The sequence below is a fragment of the Silurus meridionalis genome, chromosome 7, assembly GCF_014805685.1.
Source record: "Silurus meridionalis isolate SWU-2019-XX chromosome 7, ASM1480568v1, whole genome shotgun sequence".
Classification (NCBI taxonomy): Eukaryota; Metazoa; Chordata; class Actinopteri; order Siluriformes; family Siluridae; genus Silurus; species Silurus meridionalis.
The window spans coordinates 27908374-27931141 of record NC_060890.1 but is presented as its reverse complement, the minus strand read 5'-3'; the positions used below and the strand labels follow the sequence as shown (position 1 = coordinate 27931141).

Here is a 22768-nt window from a genome sequence, read left to right as displayed (position 1 = left end):
CCTAGTAATATTAGTGTAAGTGGGTTATGCTTCACAGTTTATTGTCAGTGGTGGGACCAGAGGACCCAAAATGCAAGACGCAGACAGAAGTATAAATTAATTAATAAATACAGCCAGCAGAGAATAGTACAGAATGCCCAAAAACTTATAAATAATAGAATATTCTGTCTGCTCAAAAACATGGGAGAGAAGACAGTTTGTACAGTCAGTAAAACCAGTAAAAAAGCAGGAACAGTCAGAAAAACCAAACCTTGTTTCAGGGTGGGGCAGAGAAAGCAGTCCGAGATCAGTCCTATAGTCAGAGACCTGGCAAACAGAGCAATGAAGGTAGCAGACCAAGTTCTTGGGGGAAAGCGAGAGTTTGTAGGAACAATCTTGTATGAGTCTGAGACGGGAGACATGGAATGGTGGATCCAGAGGGTGTTGGGAAGTTGAGTCTAACTGCAATGACCTTAGAGAGACCTTAGAGCCCAAGAAATCGTGTGGTGAGCTTACAGCACACAGAGCACAGAGTTTCCTTAAGAAGGCAGTGAAGGAAGAGCAGAGGGAGGACTGATTTTCCACTTAAATATAGCCCAGCGCACAGCCTTTCCAGATAGCAGGGAACTGACGTAGACCACTTTGGCCTGCATGGTGGGAAAGGAGGATGACTGGGGACTAAACATCAGGCTGCACTGCGCAAGAAAGAACTAGTCAAGTCCTGCATGAGATGCTAAAATGCTGTGGTGAGTTCCTGGAGCCACTGTTCATGGGCAGCTGAGAACTGAATTAGAGAATTGAGGGTGGTTTGTAGATCTGAAGCATCCACGGGATCCATAGCTGGACAGATTGTTTTGTCAGTGATGGCACTGGACCCAAAATGACCCAAAATGCAGGATGCATGCAGAAGTATAAATTACCGTCTTTAATGAAAACACCAAGCAGAGAACCATCCAAAATGTCAAAAAACTTATAAACAATGGAATATTTTTCTGTCTGAAAACTGATTGTGGGAGAGAAGAACCCAAAAGCAGTCTTAAAGTCTCAAGTGGGAAATAAAAGGGCTGGAAGGTCTCACATAAAGGGAGCAAAAGACACAATCTGGTAAAAGACTGGGTAATGTGGCCACTGCACTGGTGGCACGATGTCTGGCTGACATTTATTTAGTATATACTGTATAGAGTATGAGGTGGTATTAAAATATTCAAGACTAATGATGCTAACTGGTGCTTTTCTGACCATGTGTTACTTACATCTTCAATAAAAGTTCAGGAAGTCCTTCAATAAACTCAACCCCTGAAAATATTCATTTCAATTCAATTAATCTTTATTTTAAAGCATTTAAAAGAATCATCAACTTATGCATGATGATCATCCGAGTTGAATTACAGAAGGTGCTGAACACGCTTTGAAAAGAAGACTTCCAAGACACATTTTAGAAGTGGCAGGAACACTGGGGAAATTGTAATGCTGTGCGTTTTGTAGGCGATAGCATGCAAACGTGGATAAGCTAGTCTTAAAAATCTTTGATACCACCTCATAATCAGGGGTCAGTGGGATTTTATGTGAGTGCTGATATGTTTTCATTTGAAATACAATTTCATGTTTTATAATTAAAATCATGCAATAATTATTAATTCAATGTCCTACTTGTCCGCCTATCTTGGAAGAATCTACAAGTAATTATTATTTATTATTTAAACACAATCATTACAATATTATAATTATAGATATAAATTAATGTTAATAAAATGTATGTAATTAGTGTTATTTATTTAGAATCATGATGTACATGTTTGCATTGCTTTTCAGTGCATTGTAATTTGATTACAATTTGATTCAAATATTTATATTTGTGGGGTGGAGAAAAAAAAAAAAAATCCTGAAACCCATACCACAAATAGAGAACCGGTCTACTAGCAGCAAATAAAGTGAGAAGAATTTGTTTGTAAAAACCATGTCCAAGAAGTGATGAATTACATTTTGGTATTTTTTTTGTTTAAAAAAACAAAAAAAACAAAAGAAAAAGTAATCTCCTAACACTATATTATTACATGCATAAGAGCCCTAGTGTTTAATTGATTAGTATTTTTACATTAATAAATACTTAATTAGTTGCAATTCCAAGTTCCTTGCTAATCATTAATACGTTTCTACAGGCCACAGCAAATTGATATTAACCACACAGATCTTAAACAACATAACAACACTGAAAAAATAATGACCTAAAAACACTTCTGAAAGCTAATACTTACAAGGACTTTTGTTGGGTTTTTATCAACAAACTCATGCTGTCTGTTCTCTAACTGTAGATCCGTGGTGAATTCTTGTGTCCTTGCCTAGTAAAGGAATGGGGGAAATAATTATAATCAGCATGCATTTGTCAGCAAAGTTTATGAGATGGATAATCTAAAACATGTTTAATAGTTTACAAAGTAAACTAGGGGTCAGATATTTGACAAACAGACTTTAGACAAAGGTGTGAAATCCTTGTCTGGTGGTGCATCAGCATTTTTATCAATGAAATGTTTGTTGTTTTTTTTTTTTTTTTAAGACTTGACTGAATTCGAGCACTGACCAGAGATATACATTGTTTTAGTGCACTCAAGATTAACAATATACAGAATATCTTTTGTAGACTTACTTAGTCCACAGTCACTTCAAATTAATGCTGGATGAACACAATTGAGGCAGAGGCAGACAGACAGACTGACAAACTACTAAAGGAGCTGTGATGTTCATCAGTTGGTCATGGAAGAGGTGCTGCTTATTGTCCAGAATGGACTGAGATTTTTCACTACCACCTTATAACTATCTTGTTTGCAGGCCATATGATTTTGTTACGCTTCATTGGATCTGATGCTGCCTCCCCAGCATACTGCTGGAAAGAAGTCTGCACTGGCTACCACAGACTGGTACAGATTTATAAGATCTTTCTGCAAACACTAAAAGACCTGTGATTTCTTGGAAAGCCCCCTAAAAGCCCCCTGCCATTGAGCTCCATCACCACAGCAGATGTCTGCGCAGAGCTTACAACATCAAGGACTCTTCACATCCCAGTCACAAACTGTTTAACCTCCTTCCATCAAGAAGGAGATACAGGAACATACGCACCAGAACCAGCAGATTCAGGGACGGGTTTTTTCCATCCACCATCACCTTCACCGTCACCATCACAATCATCTTCACCGTCACCCTACTGAACTCTACACTACACCGTTAGATCACTGTATAAACACGGAGTAAACACTGTATAACTTCTGTATAATTCTACATACAATGTACATATTACATACTGTTTTATATACTCCTCATTCTCTACACACACTGTCAGGTCAAGGTCATTTCTTCTTAATTTAATCATTGTCTCAAAGCAGTTTTACAGAATTTAACAGTGAAGGTAAATGATGTGTGTTTATCCCTGATGAGCATCATGGACACTGTGATGACAGAAAAACTCCCTTAGATGTTATGAGGAAGAAAACTTGAGAGGAACCAGACTCAAAAGCAGAACCTCATCCTCATCTGGGTGATATTGTGCTTTACGTACATCTGCACTATTTTATTTATGTGTATCTATATATACACCTTACTGTACATTCTGGACACTATTTCACAATTATGTATGTGTATATATATATATATATATATATATATATATATATATATATATATATATATATATATATATACAGTGGACCCCGGTTATGTCGATGTCCTAGGGGGTCGCCAAAAAGCATGGAGGTAACTGATGATGGAGATAAACGAAAATCAAAATGGCGGCAGTATATTAACATGCTTGAAATGTCTTTATGTACATGATGTGCGTTAATAAATGAGAATGTGCATGCACGTGTTTTTGGAGGGTTTTTTTACACAACAGCGTTGCTGCGATTTGTTTGATGAAGGCATGCTATAAAAATACATACAGTACATGTTTATCTGTCAGGAATCCACCTGCCACGCCCCCTTCGGCCCCCTTCAGCGTGTCAGGTGCTTTCTCGGCCGCTTTCTCTGAAGCTCCCGGCTTCAATCGTGCACATATGGTGCTCGTTTATCATCATCACCAGCTCCTATTTAAACTTCCACACTCTCACTGTCCGTTATTGTTGGTATATGTTGGTTCACGGCCGTCGTTGTTATCGCTCATGCGTATCCCGGTACGTGTCTTCCCACCGGCACTCTCTCAACGGCTGCTCTTTTCTTCCCAAAGCGCACCGCGGATCCCCCCCCCATCCTGCCGTTGTTCATTCTATGCTTTTGCTGCTCATCCCACGTTTCGCCTCCCGTTCATCGCATAACATTTAACAACAAAAGGCATATGTGCACTAACTAACAGCAGAGATTCACCAGTATACAATACAACACCTGTAGCAGCTGTAAGACTTGATTTTTCCGCCACTTCATGAGTTCTTCTGCGGCTGCACCGAGATAACCGACGTTAAATGGCAAATTTTTCCCCCCTTGTGCTCGAGATATCAGGGTTCGGCGACATAAAAGAATCGACATAACCGATAAAAAATGCTAAGACCAAGCGAGAATTTGGCGGTTCCACCACAAAAACGTCGACTTAATAGTGTTGTCGAGGTAACCGAGGGCGAGATAAGCGGGTTCCACTGTAAATGTGTGTGTGTATATAATGTGGACTTGTTTATTCAGTTTGCACATTATTTAATCCATAACCTTCTACTTGTTGTTCTTTACAACAGTGTCTGCACATTTGTTTTCAATTTCATAGCCTTAGAACCATTTATCTATACTTCTCAATGATCTCCACACGTCTCTGCACTGCTACAGCCTTTATATTTATTCACTGTACATATGTTTACTTATTTATCTGCACTATTTGCACAATTTCTATTTTTTGCACTTCTGGTAGATGCCAAACTGCATTTTGTTGCTGTGTACCTGTACAATGCAATGTCAATAAAGTTGTGGTCATCTGCAAGTTCCTGTGGATGGAACTGCAGGGGATCGATAAAGATGTGTTAAAAATGTGTACTACTTGTTTCTCCAGATCCTTCATTACATGCAATGTGAGGGTTATGGGTCTGTAATCATTTAGGGAATTGTCTTTTTGGTACAGAAACCAGGCAGGAATTTTTGCCACATTTCTGGTGATTTCTCACATTAAAGATTTGGGTTGAAAAAAGGTGCTGAATTTACTGCACTAGTTGCTAACTTCCAGTGCATATTCACACAGAGTTCACCACCAGAATCCTAAACTTCTACATACCTTGACATATTTCAGGTCTTTGCCACTAAATGTGCTACTTTTAGAAGTCTCTTATCTGCTTGTCTGCTTTCTTGTGAACGTACTGCAACTGTCTAGAAAAGGTACATGACCATGCCCACAAAACTGTAACAGGTATAGACTCTGTCTCAAGAAGGTTACAATAATACATGCAGAATATCAGTGCAACAGTTCCAGATGCAATTCCTTTTCTTCCCCTCAGAAGGGAGCCATAACTCGAATTCTGAAAGAATCGAGGGACTCTTTACTGGCTTCATACATATTTATGCATGCTTATTCTAACAGCGGTCGCCAACCTTTAGAAACTGAAGCAACAAAAAAATTAGATGCAGCTTACTGGTAAATAGGGCCATGGTGAGCTATTTTTAGAAAAGGCCTGTGGGCGACTCATGTGGTCCTTGTGAGCGACCTGGCACCATGTTGGTGACCCCTGCTATAGAACAATGCAAAGTATTGCAACTCTTTAGTGCATACCAAGCTGTGCGATTGTTCATGCTCTTTGCTGATTTGTGTTGCCAGTCATGTTATTCTGCCATGCTGCTCCTCAACCATCGAAATTCCCGACTTGATGGCTTTGGATCAAGTTCACTCAAAATATAAAGAACTAATGAAAGTGGAAGGGAAGGGCATTGACACTACCTCCTAACTGCCCATAGGATTGCACTATAGTATTACGCTGCCTGCCACAACACCATTTAGTGTTTTCATAAAGATTAATTCACCTTGTTGGGGTACATCATCAGCTGACAGGGGGTGGAAATGTTTGAGAGACAAGTAAAAGCAGTGACCACATGATGCCTTCTAATGTCAATAAGTTACAAAGATGTATGAGCTTCACAAACTTCTACAGATGTTTTATCAAGGACTACAGCACTGTGGCAGCCCTGTTATGTGTAAAGCCCACAAAACACCAGTGGTAAAATGATGCTCAGAAGGCATTTAAAGAATTGAAATAACGATGTACTACAGTCCCATTCTCATCATCCAGACCTCCATAACTCTTTTGTCATATAGGTGCATGCCTGCAGCTGTGGGTTTGGTGTCATACTCTCTTAACTTGTATTCCCTATAGAGCTACAGTATGGCCTAGAGTCCTGCACTGGATGCACAGTTCTCTCAGCACCAGACACCCAGGGATTCACTGCATCACCAAGCTAGTTCAGGAAGCCTTTTAGTGGCCATTATTAAAGATGGCTCCATCCACCCTACCAGGACAAATTTACATTTGCATTAACATTTATGGCATTTAGCAGATGCCCATGTCCAGAGCGATGTAGAAAAATGAGTCTCTTATCTATGAATAAATCTACACTACACTAGATTACAAACTTAAGATAAATCAGCCTACAAGGTTTATTTTTTGTAAAAGGCAAAGCAATAGTTTAATTGTTTCAGGAAGAGGAAGGTCTTCACCCATCACTTGAAAAACAGCTTGTGCCAGAACAGAGAAAAACCTTGAGGTATACCTTCCTCTCACCCTGAGAGTAGGTGGTACCAGTCAAGCAGTGCTGGATCTCAGGCAGCATGGTGCAGTGCGAGGAGTGTTGAGGTCTCTGAAGGTACCACACCATTTAACAATGCCCCAAAACTGAATCCCCCTCCACCACGGGACATAGACTGCCCACCCGTGTACATTGTACATGTTTTCATACAAGGGCCTTACAGTAAACAGGCAGGAGTTTTCTGTTTCCTGGTATTTACTTCAGCAACATTATTCTAGAAATTCAACCCCAAGAACATTTCATTCCAAATATACAGTGAGGAAAATAAGTATTTGAACACCCTGCTATTTTCTCCTAATTCTCCTAATTCTCCCACTTAGAAATCATGGAGGGTCTGAAATTGTCATCGTAGGTGCATGTCCACTGTGAGAGACATAATCTAAAAAAAAAAATCCAGAAATCACAATATATGATTTTTAAACTATTTATTTGTATGATACAGCTGCAAATAAGTATTTGAACACCTGTCTATCAGCTAGAATTCTGACCCTCAAAGACCTGTTAGTCTGCCTTTAAAATGTCCACCTCCACTACATTTATTATCCTAAATTAGATGCAGCTGTTTGAGGTCGTTAGCTGCATAAAGACACCTGTCCACCCCATACAATCAGTAAGAATCCAACTACTAACATGGCCAAGACCAAAGAGCTGTCCAAAGACACTAGAGACAAAATTGTACACCTCCACAAGGCTGGAAAGGGCTACGGGGAAATTGCCAAGCAGCTTGGTGAAAAAGGTCCACTGTTGAGCAATCATTAGAAAGTGGAAGAAGCTAAACATGACTGTCAATCTCCCTCGGACTGGGGCTCCATGCAAGATCTCACCTCGTGGGGTCTCAATGATCCTAAGGAAGGTGAGAAATCATCCCAGAACTACACGGGAGGAGCTGGTCAATGACCTGAAAAGAGCTGGGACCACCGTTTCCAAGGTTACTGTTGGTAATACACTAAGGCGTCATGGTTTGAAATCATGCATGGCACGGAAGGTTCCCCTGCTTAAACCAGCACATGTCCAGGCACGTCTTAAGTTTGCCAATGACCATTTGGATGATCCAGAGGAGTCATGGGAGAAAGTCATGTGGTCAGATGAGACCAAAATAGAACTTTTGGGTCATAATTCCACTAAACGTGTTTGGAGGAAGAAGAATGATGAGTACCATCCCAAGAACACCATCCCTACTGTGAAGCATGGGGGTGGTAGCATCATCTTTGGGGTGTTTTTCTGCACATGGGACAGGGCGACTGCACTGTATTAAGGAGAGGATGACCGGGGCCATGTATTGCGAGATTTTGGGAACAACCTCCTTCCCTCAGTTAGAGCATTGAAGATGGGTCGAGGCTGGGTCTTCCAACATGACAATGACCCGAAGCACACAGCCAGGATAACTAAGGAGTGGCTCTGTAAGAAGCATATCAAGGTTCTGGCGGTGCCTAGCCAGTCTCCAGACCTAAACCCAATAGAGAATCTTTGGAGGGAGCTCAAACTCCGTGTTTCTCAGCGACAGGCCAGAAACCTGACTGATCTAGAGAAGATCTGTGTGGAGGAGTGGGCCAAAATCCCTCCTGCAGTGTGTGCAAACCAGGTGAAAAACTATAGGAAACGTTTGACCTCTGTAATTGCAAACAAAGGCTACTGTACCAAATATTAACATTGACTTTCTCAGGTGTTCAAATACTTATTTGCAGCTGTATCATACAAATAAATAGTTTAAAAATCATACATTTTGATTTCTGGATTTTTTTTTTTTATTATGTTTCTCACAGTGACAATCAGAAATCAAAACAGATTTCTAAGTGGGAGAACTTGCAAAATAGCAGGGTGTTTAAATACTTATTTTCCTCACTATAAGTGACATCTTTCTCCCCTGATAAAAATATATTCTGTTATTTATATTCAACATATAAACACCGGGTTGTTCCACCAGAACCTTTTACAAAGTAAAACAACAGTTACTAGAGAATAGAAATTAAAAAATGGACTTCTACATACCTTAACATTTTTCAGAGTTTTGTCACCAAACATGCCACTGTCCTGCTGTCTCGTTTGTACCAATCTACATTCCTGTGATTGCTCTTGCATTGTCTAGAGAAGTTCAATACTATTACCATTGAGTTTTATAACATACGCAGAATAGCAGACTTTTTATCAATTTCTGTAACACTTTTTAATCAGTGACTCATCTAGCAGATGTGGTAATGCATGTGGTCAGAAAAGCACCAGTTACACAGCTCCCGATGTACACAGGATGAGGTTTTTTCACAAATTGATTTATAAAAGTTGGTGCTTCCTGTGACTGTGCAAACTTGTCACAAAACTTTTTGATGCCACCTCGTAGAAGTCGTACCCTTCTAAATCAAATGGTAAAGGTATATATCAAGTCTGGTCATAGTTTAAAATGGAAGTAGAAACTGGAGGTACAAGACCTGAAACTGTTTAGCATGATTCTTAGTTATAATCTCTTCCTACAATTTAAGGTTTAACTCGATGGCTGAGTGCCCAAGCCACTAGAAACATACTATATAGAGAAGGCATCATTTAACACACTAGTCATATGGCACATAACATTTTATTATGCTGACTTACAGTTACTTTTCAGTATATTGGACCGCATTATCAAAATAATTGTTTTACTAAAAACTGTGTTACATCCTGAGCACAATATCTGGATTTAAAGGACTACTTACCTGTGTATCTGTCAGATGTTTGCTGCGAATCTTTGGGCTACCAACACCCTGTCTACTCTGTATCCCTTTACCTTCATCTGTTTGCTTTGCGGTTTCCTAGAAAAATAGCATATTATTAGTTAACCACTTTTAATTGAGTTGTAAGGGATATGAAATTTATCAAAGAAATCACTGCAAAACAAATAAAAACCTGTCATTTGGGAGAGCATTTTATTCTGTGTACATATATGTGTGGAAAAAGTAATAAGTAAACTGAGAAATACAAAACAAATTGTCCCGAGGAACAAACATTTCTTTTTAAATATAAAGGGAAGTGGTATGTAAGTGGGAAATATGATAAAAAGTCTGTAATTTAACACTGTATAATAAAAGAAAAGCACTGGGATACTACTGACCTGAACATTTGTCAGACTTTTGCCACACTCAGGGCAACTACGACATTGTGCTTTTTGTGTGCATCCACTTTCTCCAGATTGTTTTGCAGTTTCCTAGAAAAGAAACATATTTATAATATCATGGCCACAGAGCAGTGATTTAAGTGGAATGAATTTGTACTGCAGTTGTGATTTAGCACAAGTTTTAATAACAGATTTAATTTCTTACAAAAAAGAATTTAACATTAAATATAGTGTGATTTGTAGTGAATTGGAGGAATTACACGGCCAACAGGAGAGAGCAAGTTCAAGAAAGTAGAATGTTATTACTTACTGAAAAAGAACTTTTCACCACCAACTCTGATCGAATTTTCATTGTATGAAATTGTTTTACCAATTCCTGGAAAAAAAATTATTATGAATATTACCACAAGGCAGAGGAAAGAATATGCAGATGAACATTTTCAACAACTAAATATTTCATTAATATGCTTCAATACTTCCAAATGTACTGTTAACATTTATACCAAAAGCATTAGTCTATTGGAGCCTGTAGAAGTGTCAGGAATCCCCCTGCCATGCCCCCTTTGGAGGCAGTCAAACCTCAGTGCTTCAGGGAATGCCTTGCTCCTTCTCTCGTGCGTGCCCCACCCACACAGAGCTGCTCGCAATCGGGCTTCATGGAGAACACCTGAGGCTCATTTCACTCACTCATCCTATCTCCTATATAAACCCCTGCAATATATAAACTTCCTATATAAACTTCCGCAGTGCACCATGCTTCCGCAGTGCACCACCGTCTCTCGGCTCCAGACCACCGCCGATGATGTCACTCGGTTTCCAGGCTCCGCTGTAGACGTCGCTCTGCTTCAGGCCTCCGTGGTGGATGTCGCTCCGTCTCCAGTCTCTGCCGAGGGCGTCGCTCCACTCCAGGCCTCCGTGGTGAGCGTCTTTCGGCTTCCTGTCTCCGCTTAGGGCATTGCTCTGCCACAGGTCTCCAAGAGGGCCGTCTCTCTGCCTCCAGTCTCCACCGAGGGCGTCGTTCCACTCCGAGTCTCCGTGGTGGGTGTCTCTCCGCCTCCAGTCCTCGCTGAGGGCTTCGCTCCATTCATGGCATCCGCGTTGGGCTGTGCTCTATTCCGGGTCCCCGCTGGGGTCGCTGTCCCATTCCAGCACTCCGCAGGGGTGGTCGCTTCGACCCTGGGCGGTTGGGGAGGCCCTCCTCGAAGTGCCCCAGCCCGCCGGGCTTTCTATGGGTTGGGGGCGTCCGGTGCCGCCCCTTGGGGGGGGCTTGGTGCCAAGAATCCCCCTGCCACACCCCCTTTGGTGGCAGTCAAACCTCGGGTGCTTCAGGGAATGCCCTGCTCCTTCTCTCGTGCGTGCTCCGCCCACACGGAGCTGCTCGCAATCGGGCTTCATGGAGAACACCTGAGGCTCATTTCACTCACTCATCCCATCTCCTATATAAACCCCTGACTTCCACACATTCACCGTCCATTATTGCATGTTATGCAGGTGGAACACAAGACTCTCTCTGTTCGTGTGTACTGCGCCTCTTTCCAGGCGCACCTTGGATTATTGCTTTCCTTTCTCCCGGATTCCTCCATTGGGAGTGTATTTACAGACTGCCTCTTTTATGTTCAGGACTTTGTGGACCGCACTTCCGCAGCACACCAGCGGATTAGCCCTGCAAACGCAGGTATTTGTGTTGGCTCTGTGTTGGCTCTGCCTTTTGATTTAAAATAAAGCTTTGTTTGCTGTTACTTCAGCTTCCGCCTCCGTTTCTGCATTACAAGAAGACCTTTATTATCTATAAAGTGGAAACAAAACTAGGAAACAAACAAAAACTAGATATAAAAAAATCATATCAGATCATTTACAACCATTAATATGATGGATTTATGCTACATAAATTAACTGCCACTGATGGGCCATTGAGCAAAGCCCCTTAACCCCCAAACGCTCAGTTGGACAAATTATATTTTGGAAGTGGCTCCAAATGAGAGCATCTGCCAAATGGCATAAATGTAAATGGATGCAGTAGTATGACTGTTTCCCTTCACTTAAACTAGGAGACCCCAAACCATTCCAGCATGACAATGTTCATGTGCACAAAGCCAGCTCCATGAACATCTGCTTAACATGGATCCCCTGCTATAAAGCCCTGACATCAATATATAAATGAATAACTGGAAAAGGTTTCTGTGGATTTCTAAAGCTGTAGAAAGACCTGGTCACTTTGTGAATGTGCAGGTTGTAACATTCTCTCATTTTCTCACATCTGGGTTATAGAGTATACTTCTAAAGAATAGTTTTGCCACAGAAACAAGACATTTTAATGATCAAAGAACACTATAAACGCAAGAACCCTGGTGGTGTTACTATCATGATGTGTACATGCTTCTTTTCAGCTGGGATTAAGGCTGTAGGTAAACTAGAAGGAAGCATGGAAGAAAAATAAAAACCCAAAAAACAAAACAAGGTTAACAAAGGACTGACTATAAAAAATTTATGTTTTGGAAAGTGAAATCAATTCAATCCAATTCAAATACATGTTTATTTGTATAAACATTGTCACAAAGCAGCTTTGCACAGACAATGTGGTGATAAAGAATGAATAAGTTTGTTCTTTATAAGTGTAAATCCACATCAAACAACTTTCTTTAGAGCAACAGGACTGAAGGGAAATGTAGCAGCATATCCACACATTTTACACAGTTGTATGATTGCAACTTTGGGGCAGTAGTTTGGGGAAGAGCCACTCTATACTGAATCACAGTGTATTAGTTGCCAAAAAGATTTATTATATAAGACACTTATTCCTGTTTTCCTTGTATACAGGAAACAACACATTCATTGTTAGCTTCATACCATTAGGTTGTGCCTCCTGAACCTTGTGACAGTTAAATACTTATATTTACCTTGACATTTGTTTTCCCAGGAGCCTCAGAGTCATCATCATACTCTCTAATATATGCCTTTTTATTCTCTCCTGACTGCGCTGTCTTTTCCTGTAAAGAAAACACACTTCTATTGTAAGGAACATGACCACAAAATATATATATATTTTTAACAACAAAATATAAGGAATTTAATGAACAATGTAATGCACAAATCATAACCAAGGCTGTGTGGAAATTCTCTACATTTTTATCACAGTCCAAAGTGCATATGCGATCATCTCTAATGAACATTGGTGGAGCTCGAAAACTAGATGTGTAACTGAAAAGGACAATGTCATTGGGCATCATTTATCAAGTTGGACATTAACTGATTTATAAATAAGTCATTTGGATGACCAGCTGGATGTGATACTTGCTATTTATAAAGATACTAAAATATTAATTACATTTATTAGCATTCAATATACAAACATACACCTATAATTTTCTCATGAACCTACACTGAAACTCAACTTAATTTACTGTAAATCATATATTTATATTTATATAAATGTAATGTATAAACTTTGAATGGAAGAAAAACATGTTATATGAAAGAAATGAAGTTATTCCTAAGTCATTATGTATTATCTCAAATTCAGTTTCTGATACAGCCCCAATCCAATTTACATCCAATCAGCATAAATAATCATAAACTGATTTATTGACCCCTGGAGCCTTATCCTCAATACTACCTCATACTGCTCATGATGAAATAAGACTGCCTGCTCCTCAGCCACATGCCAGTCACATGTTTAATTCTTTTAGAATGCAGCCATCTCAGTGTCCCAGTCTAAGTTTGCTTACATGATTTCTATGTTGAACAGGCTGAATCTGAATCTGAACCTGTCAATTAGGATTAACAAACACTTGCAGGAATGTCATAGAGAATTCTAACAATGTGACCATGCTGACGCATAAACAACATTCTTTCATTTTACTTCCCAGTGACCTGGAACCCAAGACCCGTGCAATTTATCTGTGATTTCTTCTCATAAAACGTGTTTGTATTGTGAGAAGGCTGGCTATTGGTGTTTAAGTTGTAACTTCATGATGCCAAAAGGCAGGAGCCGGGGCAGGAAAGGAAACCTGTGATGATCCCAGCCAGGTGTCTGACTTCTTCGTTCCTAGTAACTATGGAGTGATTTTGATAAGACATTGGTAAATAGACAAGTGTTGCCAGTGGCCATGTTTTCCTATCCAGTCTCAGTATCTGCTTTTGCATATCTACCATCAGGATCAGGACCTGTAGCTGCCAAAACTTTACTATCAGACATAAGGTGTCCTATTGCTCATATTTTAATTGGACCCATGTTCCGGTGCTTCAACTGGTTCTGGAATTCTCTTGGCTATATAACACACACATACAACTGGTCCAGTTCCCTGTGTTCCCAGAACTACCAGCTCTGACTAAATCAGACCTGGTAAACATGTCCAAATTTACCAAAACTATTCTCAACTGTGCCAAAAAAGCACAGATGCTACCGCCACATAGGCTCCTGCATCACCAAGTATAAGGTTGCTCAACTTGTTGCCCCAGAACACAAAGAAAACAGTTTTGTGTGTTTGGGAATCATTGACCCATCCTTATCAAGCTATAGGCTAAAAGTTATTTTAAGAAGAAAGAAAAAGAAAGGCAGCACTGTATTGATTACTGTGGGCTTAACACTGATCTTCAGAACAGGCATCCTTTGACTTTAAAAAACAAGAAGTGAAGGGCAATATGAAAATGTGATTATGAACTTTGGCTTGATTAATGATCTTTTTTAACAAGTGTATTCACCCATAAAGTCACCTGGGAGGTATGTGTAATAGTCATTTGGCCACATTTAAATTTCTAGGTATAAATATGATTATCCCAGTTTGTCTCTGATTTCCTGTATTTGGCTTCTGATACTTGGATGTATAGAAAACATTACTTCCTTCTCCACATCTCACCAAGTTCTAGAACGTATACAGAGTGTTACCCTATTTCATTTCTAGATATGTGTCCAAATAAAAAGCTATACTATTGTAAAGTTTATAAGTTTTTATATGAACTAGTAAATAAATCAAGATTTTTTTCCAATGGTGAGCACTAAAACCTAAATACATTTGCAATAAGAATTTCTCCAGAAACAGAAATGTGGCTATGCATGCAATATGTTTTGTAGGAAATATTGCATTATTATTATTATTATTATTATTATTATTATTATTATTATTATTATTATTAAAGAACAATCATAACAGCAAAGGGCTGCTACTTGCCTGTACTTGATCTTTCTCACTAAACTCTGATTCATCATGTTTAGTGTTTTTGCCTTCATGAAACTGCTGTATCAATGCCTAGAAAAAAGAAGATTTGCTAAATTGTTTTGTCGTGTAATAACTGTATTGGTAAGGCTACATAGTATATAATAAAGCTGCTACGTATATAAAAATAGAATAGTGTCAGTTCTATCTGTATGCTTTGAGGTTATATCTTGATGTAAATCCCTAATTCCAAAAAAGTTGGGACACTGTGTAAAATGTAAATAAAAACAGAATGCAAAGATTAGCAAATCCATATTTTATTCACAAGCGAACATAAAATATTTGATGGCTGCAAAACATCTCAAAAATGTTGGGACAGTGCAACAAGTCTGGAAAAATAAGTGTTCAATAAGAGTTTCAAAGAATCTGGAGAAATCTCTAAGCACTACGCACTCTATGCCACTGTCTTCTTCAGGACTTATGTAAAATGGCAAAAGTGGGAAACTGTTCTGTGGTCATTTGAATCTAAATTTGAATTTCATTTTGGCAACCAAAAATTTGCTTGTTATCAGCGCAAGCTGTATCTCTGATGGTATGGTGGTACATTAGTGCCTGTGGAATGAGCAGCTTGCACATTTGAAAAGGCTCCATCAATGCTGAATACTACATACAGGTTTTAGAGCAGCATACGCTCTCATCCAGACATCTTTTTTAAGGAAGGCATTGCATATCTCAGAAGAACAATGCTTAGCCACATGCTGTATCTATTACAATAGGGTTCGCCTCCAGGGTTTCCACTTCCGTAACCCCACCAACCCCACCTCCGCAGCCCATGGAGATTGGCCGCCGCCACCTTTCGGTCCCTGTGACTCTGCCTGTATTGTGGCGAGGCAGGGTACATGGCAGCCACTTCACCCGCCCAGCAGAAGTAAAGGCTTGTTGCTTAAACAGGGGCCATTACCGTGCCACCACATCCCAGCCCCCACCAAACCTCTGCTCACTTTTCAGATTGATGTCAAGGGCCGCAGCCACAAGTTAGCGGTGTTTGATGATTCTAGGGCGGATGCCGAATTCCTTTATTAGGGGCTCAGTCGCCAGCTTAACATCGAGTCCGAACCTCTTTCCTCGCCTCTCCTGGCTTTAGCATTCAAAGGCAATGTTCTCCACTGGACCCACTGCACAAAACCCCTCCTGGTCTCCTCTGCTAAATGTCATAAGGAATGATTATCTTTCCTCATCATCCCTTAACCACAAGCCCCTGCCATGTTCGGTTTCCCATGGTTGCAAAGGCATAAGCCTCACTTGGAGTGTTATAGTGGGGAGTCTCCTCTCATGCCAGTTGTCTCTCCGAGATTGCCCCAATACCGCGTCGCTCTGGTGAGGAACCTCCCCCAATCTCACTTCCGTCCCTGCTGAGTACCATGATCTGGGTCTTCAGCAAAACCAGAGAATAATCATTACCCCCCATTCATCCTTACGGCTGTGCCATCGACCTGCTGCCAGGTACCACACCTCCATGGTCGCCTTTACTAACTGACAGGTCCCAAAAGGCCATGACAGAATACATTCGGGAATCCATTGCTTCTGGGATTATTCGACCATCCCCTTTTACTGCCGGGGACAGATTTTTCTTTGTTCAGAAAAAGGATAATAGCCTCCAACTCCTCCACAGACTACTGCAGGCCATCATTATTAAAAATCGGTATCCCTTGCCCTTGATGTCCTCGGCCTTCGAGCTCCTCAAGGGAGTCACCATCACCAAGCTCAACCTTCGCAATGCTTACCACCTGGTTCGACAGCCTTTAATACCCTTAAAGGCCACAATGAATAATTGTCCTGCCGTTTCTCTTGGAACCCTAAAGCCAAATAAGCCTTCCTGAGACTCAAGAGCCAGTTTACCTCTGCACCTGTCCTTGCTCTACCCAATTCATCCGGGCAGAGTTGATGCCTCCATCTATGTGCCTATGTGTCTAACAACCACCTCCATCTATGTGCCTTCTTCTCGCACCAACCTAACCCAGCTAAACAGAACTACTCTGTCGTGGAACGCGGTCAAGCCGGTGCTCAAGGAGTGGTGGCACTGGTTGGCGGGCACAGAACACCCATTCATTGTGTGGACTGACCACCGTAACCTAGAATATCTTTGAGCAGCCACACACCTTAATCCCGGGCAAGTCAAGTGAGGCCTATTCTTCAGATATTTTCACTTCACCCACTTTTACCACTCGGGTTCTTTCTCAGTTAGATGCCCCAGATGAGGAGGAGGGAACCTCCAGCAATATCCTCAACCCATCTGTTTCAGTCCGAGCCCTTTGCCTGGACATTGAACACATGGTGCACAGGGCCACTTTCAGGCAGCCCACCCCTGTCCTCTGTCCAGAGGGGAAACTCTATGTGCCTGACCAGCTCCACTCTCAGGTCCTCCAATGCTGCCATGACTCTCACCTTTTCTGCTACCCGGGCACTGCTCCTGCAGCAATGCTTTTGGTGGCTCACCATGAAAGATGATGTCTGACAGTTTGTGGCCCAGTACAGTACCCCGGGGTCCTCCCCAGACCGTCTTCTTCATTCCCTTCCTGCTCCCTGCTGACCATGGTCCCACATAGCTCTGGATTTTGGTACTGGCCTACCCCTCTCGGAAGGCCATACTACCATTCTTTTGGTATGGCAAACATGATTCATAACTCTTCCCAAATGCCCCTCAGCCAGGGAAATGGCCCAACTCCTACTTCAACACAACACAGTCTTCCCACTCACACTGGGCCAAGCACAGGTGCAGTTCCGCTCCGCTTTCTGCTCCAGCCAGAAAGTCTGGTTCTCTACCAAGGACCTCCCCTAAAGGCTGCATGCAGAAAGCTAGCCCCTTGCTTCATAGGTCATTTTCCCATATCTAAGGTCCTCAACCCTGTGACCTATGCCTCTGCCTTCCCTGAGTCCTCTGAATTCACCCTACCTTCCATGTGTCAAGCCGCAAACTGGTCCAGGTTTGCTCCCTGTATCTCCCTGTAATTCCTTATTAAAAAACTGTTCAAATTCACTCTTCGTCCTGCACTAGGGTCCAGCCGCCCACACCCTGACAACCCAGGACTCTTGGGCAGCTAGAATCCTACATCGCCAAGAATGGGACAAGGTACTGATTCACAACACAAGCACACACAAAGGATATGCAACATGTTTGTGTGTCTAATTACTTTTTGTTCTTTAAAAAAGGAGTCACATATTTAACAAACTGAATCATGATTTTGGAAGTCAGATAAAAATGTTTTTGTTAACATTCAGACCTGACTTTTAATATATAGATCTAACTTACAAAAGATTATTTTAGTCATTCACCCAATTTAGTATTGTGTCAACAACGAGGAGACTATAATGAATGGTCCTTGCTTCAATAGTTTACAAATACTGCAAACTGCTTTAATGAATTTTAACTAGTGCAGACTTTCAAATGGATTCACCTCAATCCTAGCACACAATCATAAAACATGAATAAAGTATAGAAATGTAAAAAGCAGAGGTCACTACTTACCCGGACATTTGTCAGTTTTTTGCCACATGTAGAACAACTACCACACTGTCTGCTCTGTACCCAACCTTCTTCTGATCTCTCTGCCATTTCCTAAAAAAAGAATCTTTTATGATTAATACAATGCCCATAAAATGTGTACTATTTTCACTGATGTTTCTAAGTGCTGCTTCAGCATATTTAAAGAAATCTCCCTCCTACATACGGAATCTATTTTCTGTAGTGTTCCAGTCCCTTTTTTACATTTGCGCAGAGAAGACTGCTTCAAAATCCTTTTTTCCTGGTCATCACCTATAAAGCTCTTTCTGGCTTTGGGTGCTGCTAGTGGTTTTTCTTTGTTCCATGACAACAAATCTGTTTCTACCTGGTTTAATACGTTGCTGATTTGAAGTAGATTCCCTCACATGCAGGGAAAAAGAAATGGATGTGAATGTGATTGAAATCTCCTACATGTTAATAGTCTGAATAGAATTTAGACATTTCACTGAACAGCAGTTTAATGGCCAGGTTTGGCATGTATCCTTTTTATTTCATTACAGATTAAAGACATTAAAGTTCCAGATGGATTTCAGGTGTTTACATTAATTTGTATTTGGTAGCTGTTTAAAGAGATATCAGTGCAAGTGAAGAAGGCTGTTATTAGGCAACAAACTTATTGGAAAGATATTATTAATAATAAGTGATCTAATCAACAATAAACACACCATTTACAACATCCATTCATGTCAAGAGCATGTTTCAAATTACACCAGAGGGGTGACTTTAAGGTGTAAACTGGTAACACTTAAGAACAGATTGAACAGAAAATATAAAAATAATAAAACATTTTTAAAAAGCTGCCAGGTGTGGAACAAAGTTCTTAGGACAGATGAAACCAAGATGAACTTGTGCCAAAAGTAAGTGTTTAGAGTTTTACTTTCTACTGAGATTCTGCCAAATGTTTCGAAACTGATAGGATGGTGTTTTCCAGTAGAGTGGAATAACAACCTAAAACATTTTGTCAAAGCAACTCAAGAACTTCCAGTCCATCAACTCCTGAGCAGCTTTTTACTTACTGAACACACTGAAAACAGAAAACAGACAAGCAGCAACTAAAGGCACTCAAACATCAGCATTTGGTGACTCAATGGGTTCTGGACTTCAGGCATCATTGATTTTAAAAAAAATATTCATATTTAAGAGTAACATAAATAAATAATCGATTAATTATATAAATGTATTTAAGCCTATAAATTCAGGGAGACTGTGTAAAAATAATAAAAAAACTCATGAAAAAGTTTGTTGAACTTTGGGATTAAACCTGGTATTAAGCCAGAATAAATTGGGAACAATATAGACTATATGACCAAATGTTTGTGGAAACCTGATAAGATTCCTATGTGCTTTTTTAACATCACATTCCACATTCAGTCCACATTTGCTGTTATAATAAGCTCCACTGATGTTTCACTAGATGTTGGAGTTGTGGAGATTCACTCAGCCACTAGTGTCTTAGTAAAGTCAGGTACTGATGTATGTGAGGTGAGGAGGCCCGGTGCAGTTCATGTTCACATCAATCCCAATAGGGTTGAGGTATTGTCGTGCTGAAACAGGTTTGGTCTCGTAGTTAAAATGAAAGGGAATTTTCAAGCTACTGCATCCAAAGATGTAATATACAACTTTGTGCCTCTAAATTTATAAAGCAGAGGAAGAAACACATATGGCTGGAAAAGACAAGTGTCCCAATACTTTTGTTTATATAATATATGCCATGGCCAGTATATATGGGCAAAATACCTTCACATACCAGAAAATACCTTCACATACCAGAGACTACTTTCACATCCAATTCATTTCTAATGTTTTGTTTTGTTGCCATTTCCACTTCCTTTAATGATTATGCACCTGCTTCACGAGTCTTGAGTTAAGTAACTAAATCATTACGTTTGTTGAATGTAAGCCTGTATTAGTGATTAACATGTACTGTGTTTTATTTATTTATTTATTTACTTTTGTGTGTTTGTTTATTAGTATTATCCAGGCTTTTTGTTCTGGGTATTTTGTTCCCTTTCATGTTCTTTATTAAATTTCTCTGCACTCTGCATTTCCTTCTGCCATTACTCACTACTTATAACATATAATTAAAATAAGTGAATAAATAATAGAAAAGACCATTTCCCCTTTATGCCTCCACTGCTCTTTTGCTCACCATATCAGAATCATTCACTATGTTAATATGCAGGTTTATTCACTTCTTATGCATTTTACCAATGATGAACAAATCAATTAAACAAAATGCTAAATGTGAGTGAGGGTCGAACAGGTCAAACAGACTCAATCTGATTACATTTTTAGTTTTTTTATAGTTACATCATTTGAGGTTATTAACTGTTTACTGATAGAGACTTTAAAGCAACTGTAGTTTTAAGGCACCATTGTCTCAAAACTGATTTTAATGATGTGGACATTTCGAAAATTCTATGAGACACGACTGTTTAATCTAAAGTAGTTTTAACTGTAAATCGAAATAACCTACCGACACACCTACAGACTGATGGTACCAGATATGTAAAGTTAATCTTTTAAATTGATTTGCTGTTTGTGAAAGTAAATACAGATCTGTGTACATCTTATTTACACAGTGTTATAATAGACCATGCACACCACACACACACACACACACACACACACACACACACACACATACATATATATATATATATATATATATATATATACAGTACAGACCAAAAGTTTGGACACACCTCATTCAAAGAGTTTTCTTTATTTTCATGACTATGAAAATTGTAGATTCACACTGAAGGCATCAAAACTATGAATTAACACATGTGGAATTATGTACATAACAAAAAAGTGGGAAACAACTGAAAATATGTCATATTGTAGGTTCTTTAACGTAGCCACCTTTTGCTTAGATTACTGCTTTGCACACTCTTGGCATTCTCTTGATGCCTACTTTGAAGAACCTACAATATGTCATGAAAATAAAGAGAACTCTTTGAATGAGAAGGTGTGTCCAAACTTTTGGTCTGTACTGTATATATATATATATATATATTAACTACAGTAATTGTTTTCCTGAGTATTTAAAAAAAATGTTAGTTACTTTTAAAAAAAATGTACATTACTTTTCTAGTAAGATATGCAGTTTTTGTCACTTGTACATTGTTAACAGTTACTATCTAAAATGAAGGACAGGGACGTAATATTTCTCTTTCTAAACATATTTATGGAAAAAATAATAATAGAATAGAATAATAAATTCTTCTACAACCTTCTGCCATCTGCTGCTCCTTGGTGAATTCATTTAAAGGAAATGTCTTTTATGCTTGCTGTTCTAAAGATGATCAGGTTTTTATCTGGACCTGGAAAAAAGCATGTGGTAGTACGTAGTTACTGTTAACCAGTTAGACAGGAGTGTTAAGTTCTGGTCTCGCTGCCAGCAAACTGTCTCATTATTAAGAATTTATGCAATGCATCTACTTCCTGTTGTATAACATTATGATGTCAAGAAGTTAACATAATTAATCAGAAATTTGAGCACATTACTATGTGCGTAGGATTTTTTAATATTAATTTTGCACTCGCATGTGAAAGCTGACGGAGGCCAATTTGACTGCTGAATTTACTGCAATAAAGCTGATTTGCTTCTTCTCAGTCCTGACTGGAACTGGTCTGCATTTGGTTTATGTATTATTTGAAGTTTTAAAACATATTGGCAATTGACTAGTGACTAGCTAAAACTGATTTGAGTATTGAGCCATTTAACTGATATTTCTGCTCAGACATGGTGTCTAAGTTCCGACACCAGCTACATTAGAAGGTGCATTGATGTCACCATCTCCAAGAACATCATCTTACACCTCAACCAGAAACCATGGATAACTGGAGAGGTCGTACACTCCTGAAATCAGGGCAGACAACAAGGCAGCCCTAAGAACAGCCTAACTGTCGGGGGCAAAGCGTGCACATGCCCAGCAGTGTTGGGCGTTACCGGTAACGCGTTACTTTTGACAGTAACTAATACTGTAACGCGTTACTTTTAAAAATAAAGTAACTTCGTTACCGTTACCATATGGTGCGTTACCCGTTACTTTTTTAAATTAATGAATTTGGGCTGAAGTGTAGACTACATCCTAACTTGCTTAAAGCAGCGGCGCATTGTAGGATTGGTGGATTAACCACTGTAAACAGGAAGAAGACGCGCTGTGGGCGTGTCTCCGTTTATTCAGGTCTGTGTGGCAGTAATGGCGAGTCGAGGCGAGAGCAAGACGA

The 22768-nt window shown here is 39.8% G+C and overlaps 1 protein-coding gene across 4 annotated transcripts in view; it reads right to left on the bottom strand.

Annotated features, from left to right (window-relative positions):
• Nucleotides 1–21867, bottom strand: part of LOC124388455 (interferon-induced very large GTPase 1-like) — a 28345-nt gene extending 6478 nt beyond the window's left edge. Inside the window, exons 1-9 of one of the 4 annotated variants that reach the window (XM_046853070.1) lie at nucleotides 21768–21867; nucleotides 18497–18586; nucleotides 14986–15063; nucleotides 12715–12804; nucleotides 10128–10193; nucleotides 9815–9907; nucleotides 9420–9515; nucleotides 8725–8817; nucleotides 2235–2318 (exon numbers count right to left, since the gene is read on the bottom strand). In XM_046853070.1, the coding sequence (XP_046709026.1) occupies nucleotides 2235–2318; nucleotides 8725–8817; nucleotides 9420–9515; nucleotides 9815–9907; nucleotides 10128–10193; nucleotides 12715–12804; nucleotides 14986–15063; nucleotides 18497–18586; nucleotides 21768–21800 (723 nt within the window). In that variant the 5' untranslated portion in view covers nucleotides 21801–21867. Of the gene's footprint in view, nucleotides 1–2234; nucleotides 2319–8724; nucleotides 8818–9419; nucleotides 9516–9814; nucleotides 9908–10127; nucleotides 10194–10320; nucleotides 11604–12714; nucleotides 12805–14985; nucleotides 15064–18496; nucleotides 18587–21767 lie in introns of those variants that run through there. The other 3 variants (XM_046853072.1, XM_046853071.1, XM_046853073.1) reach the window with 3 other exon arrangements.
• Between the last annotated feature and the right edge of the window lie 901 nt (nucleotides 21868–22768).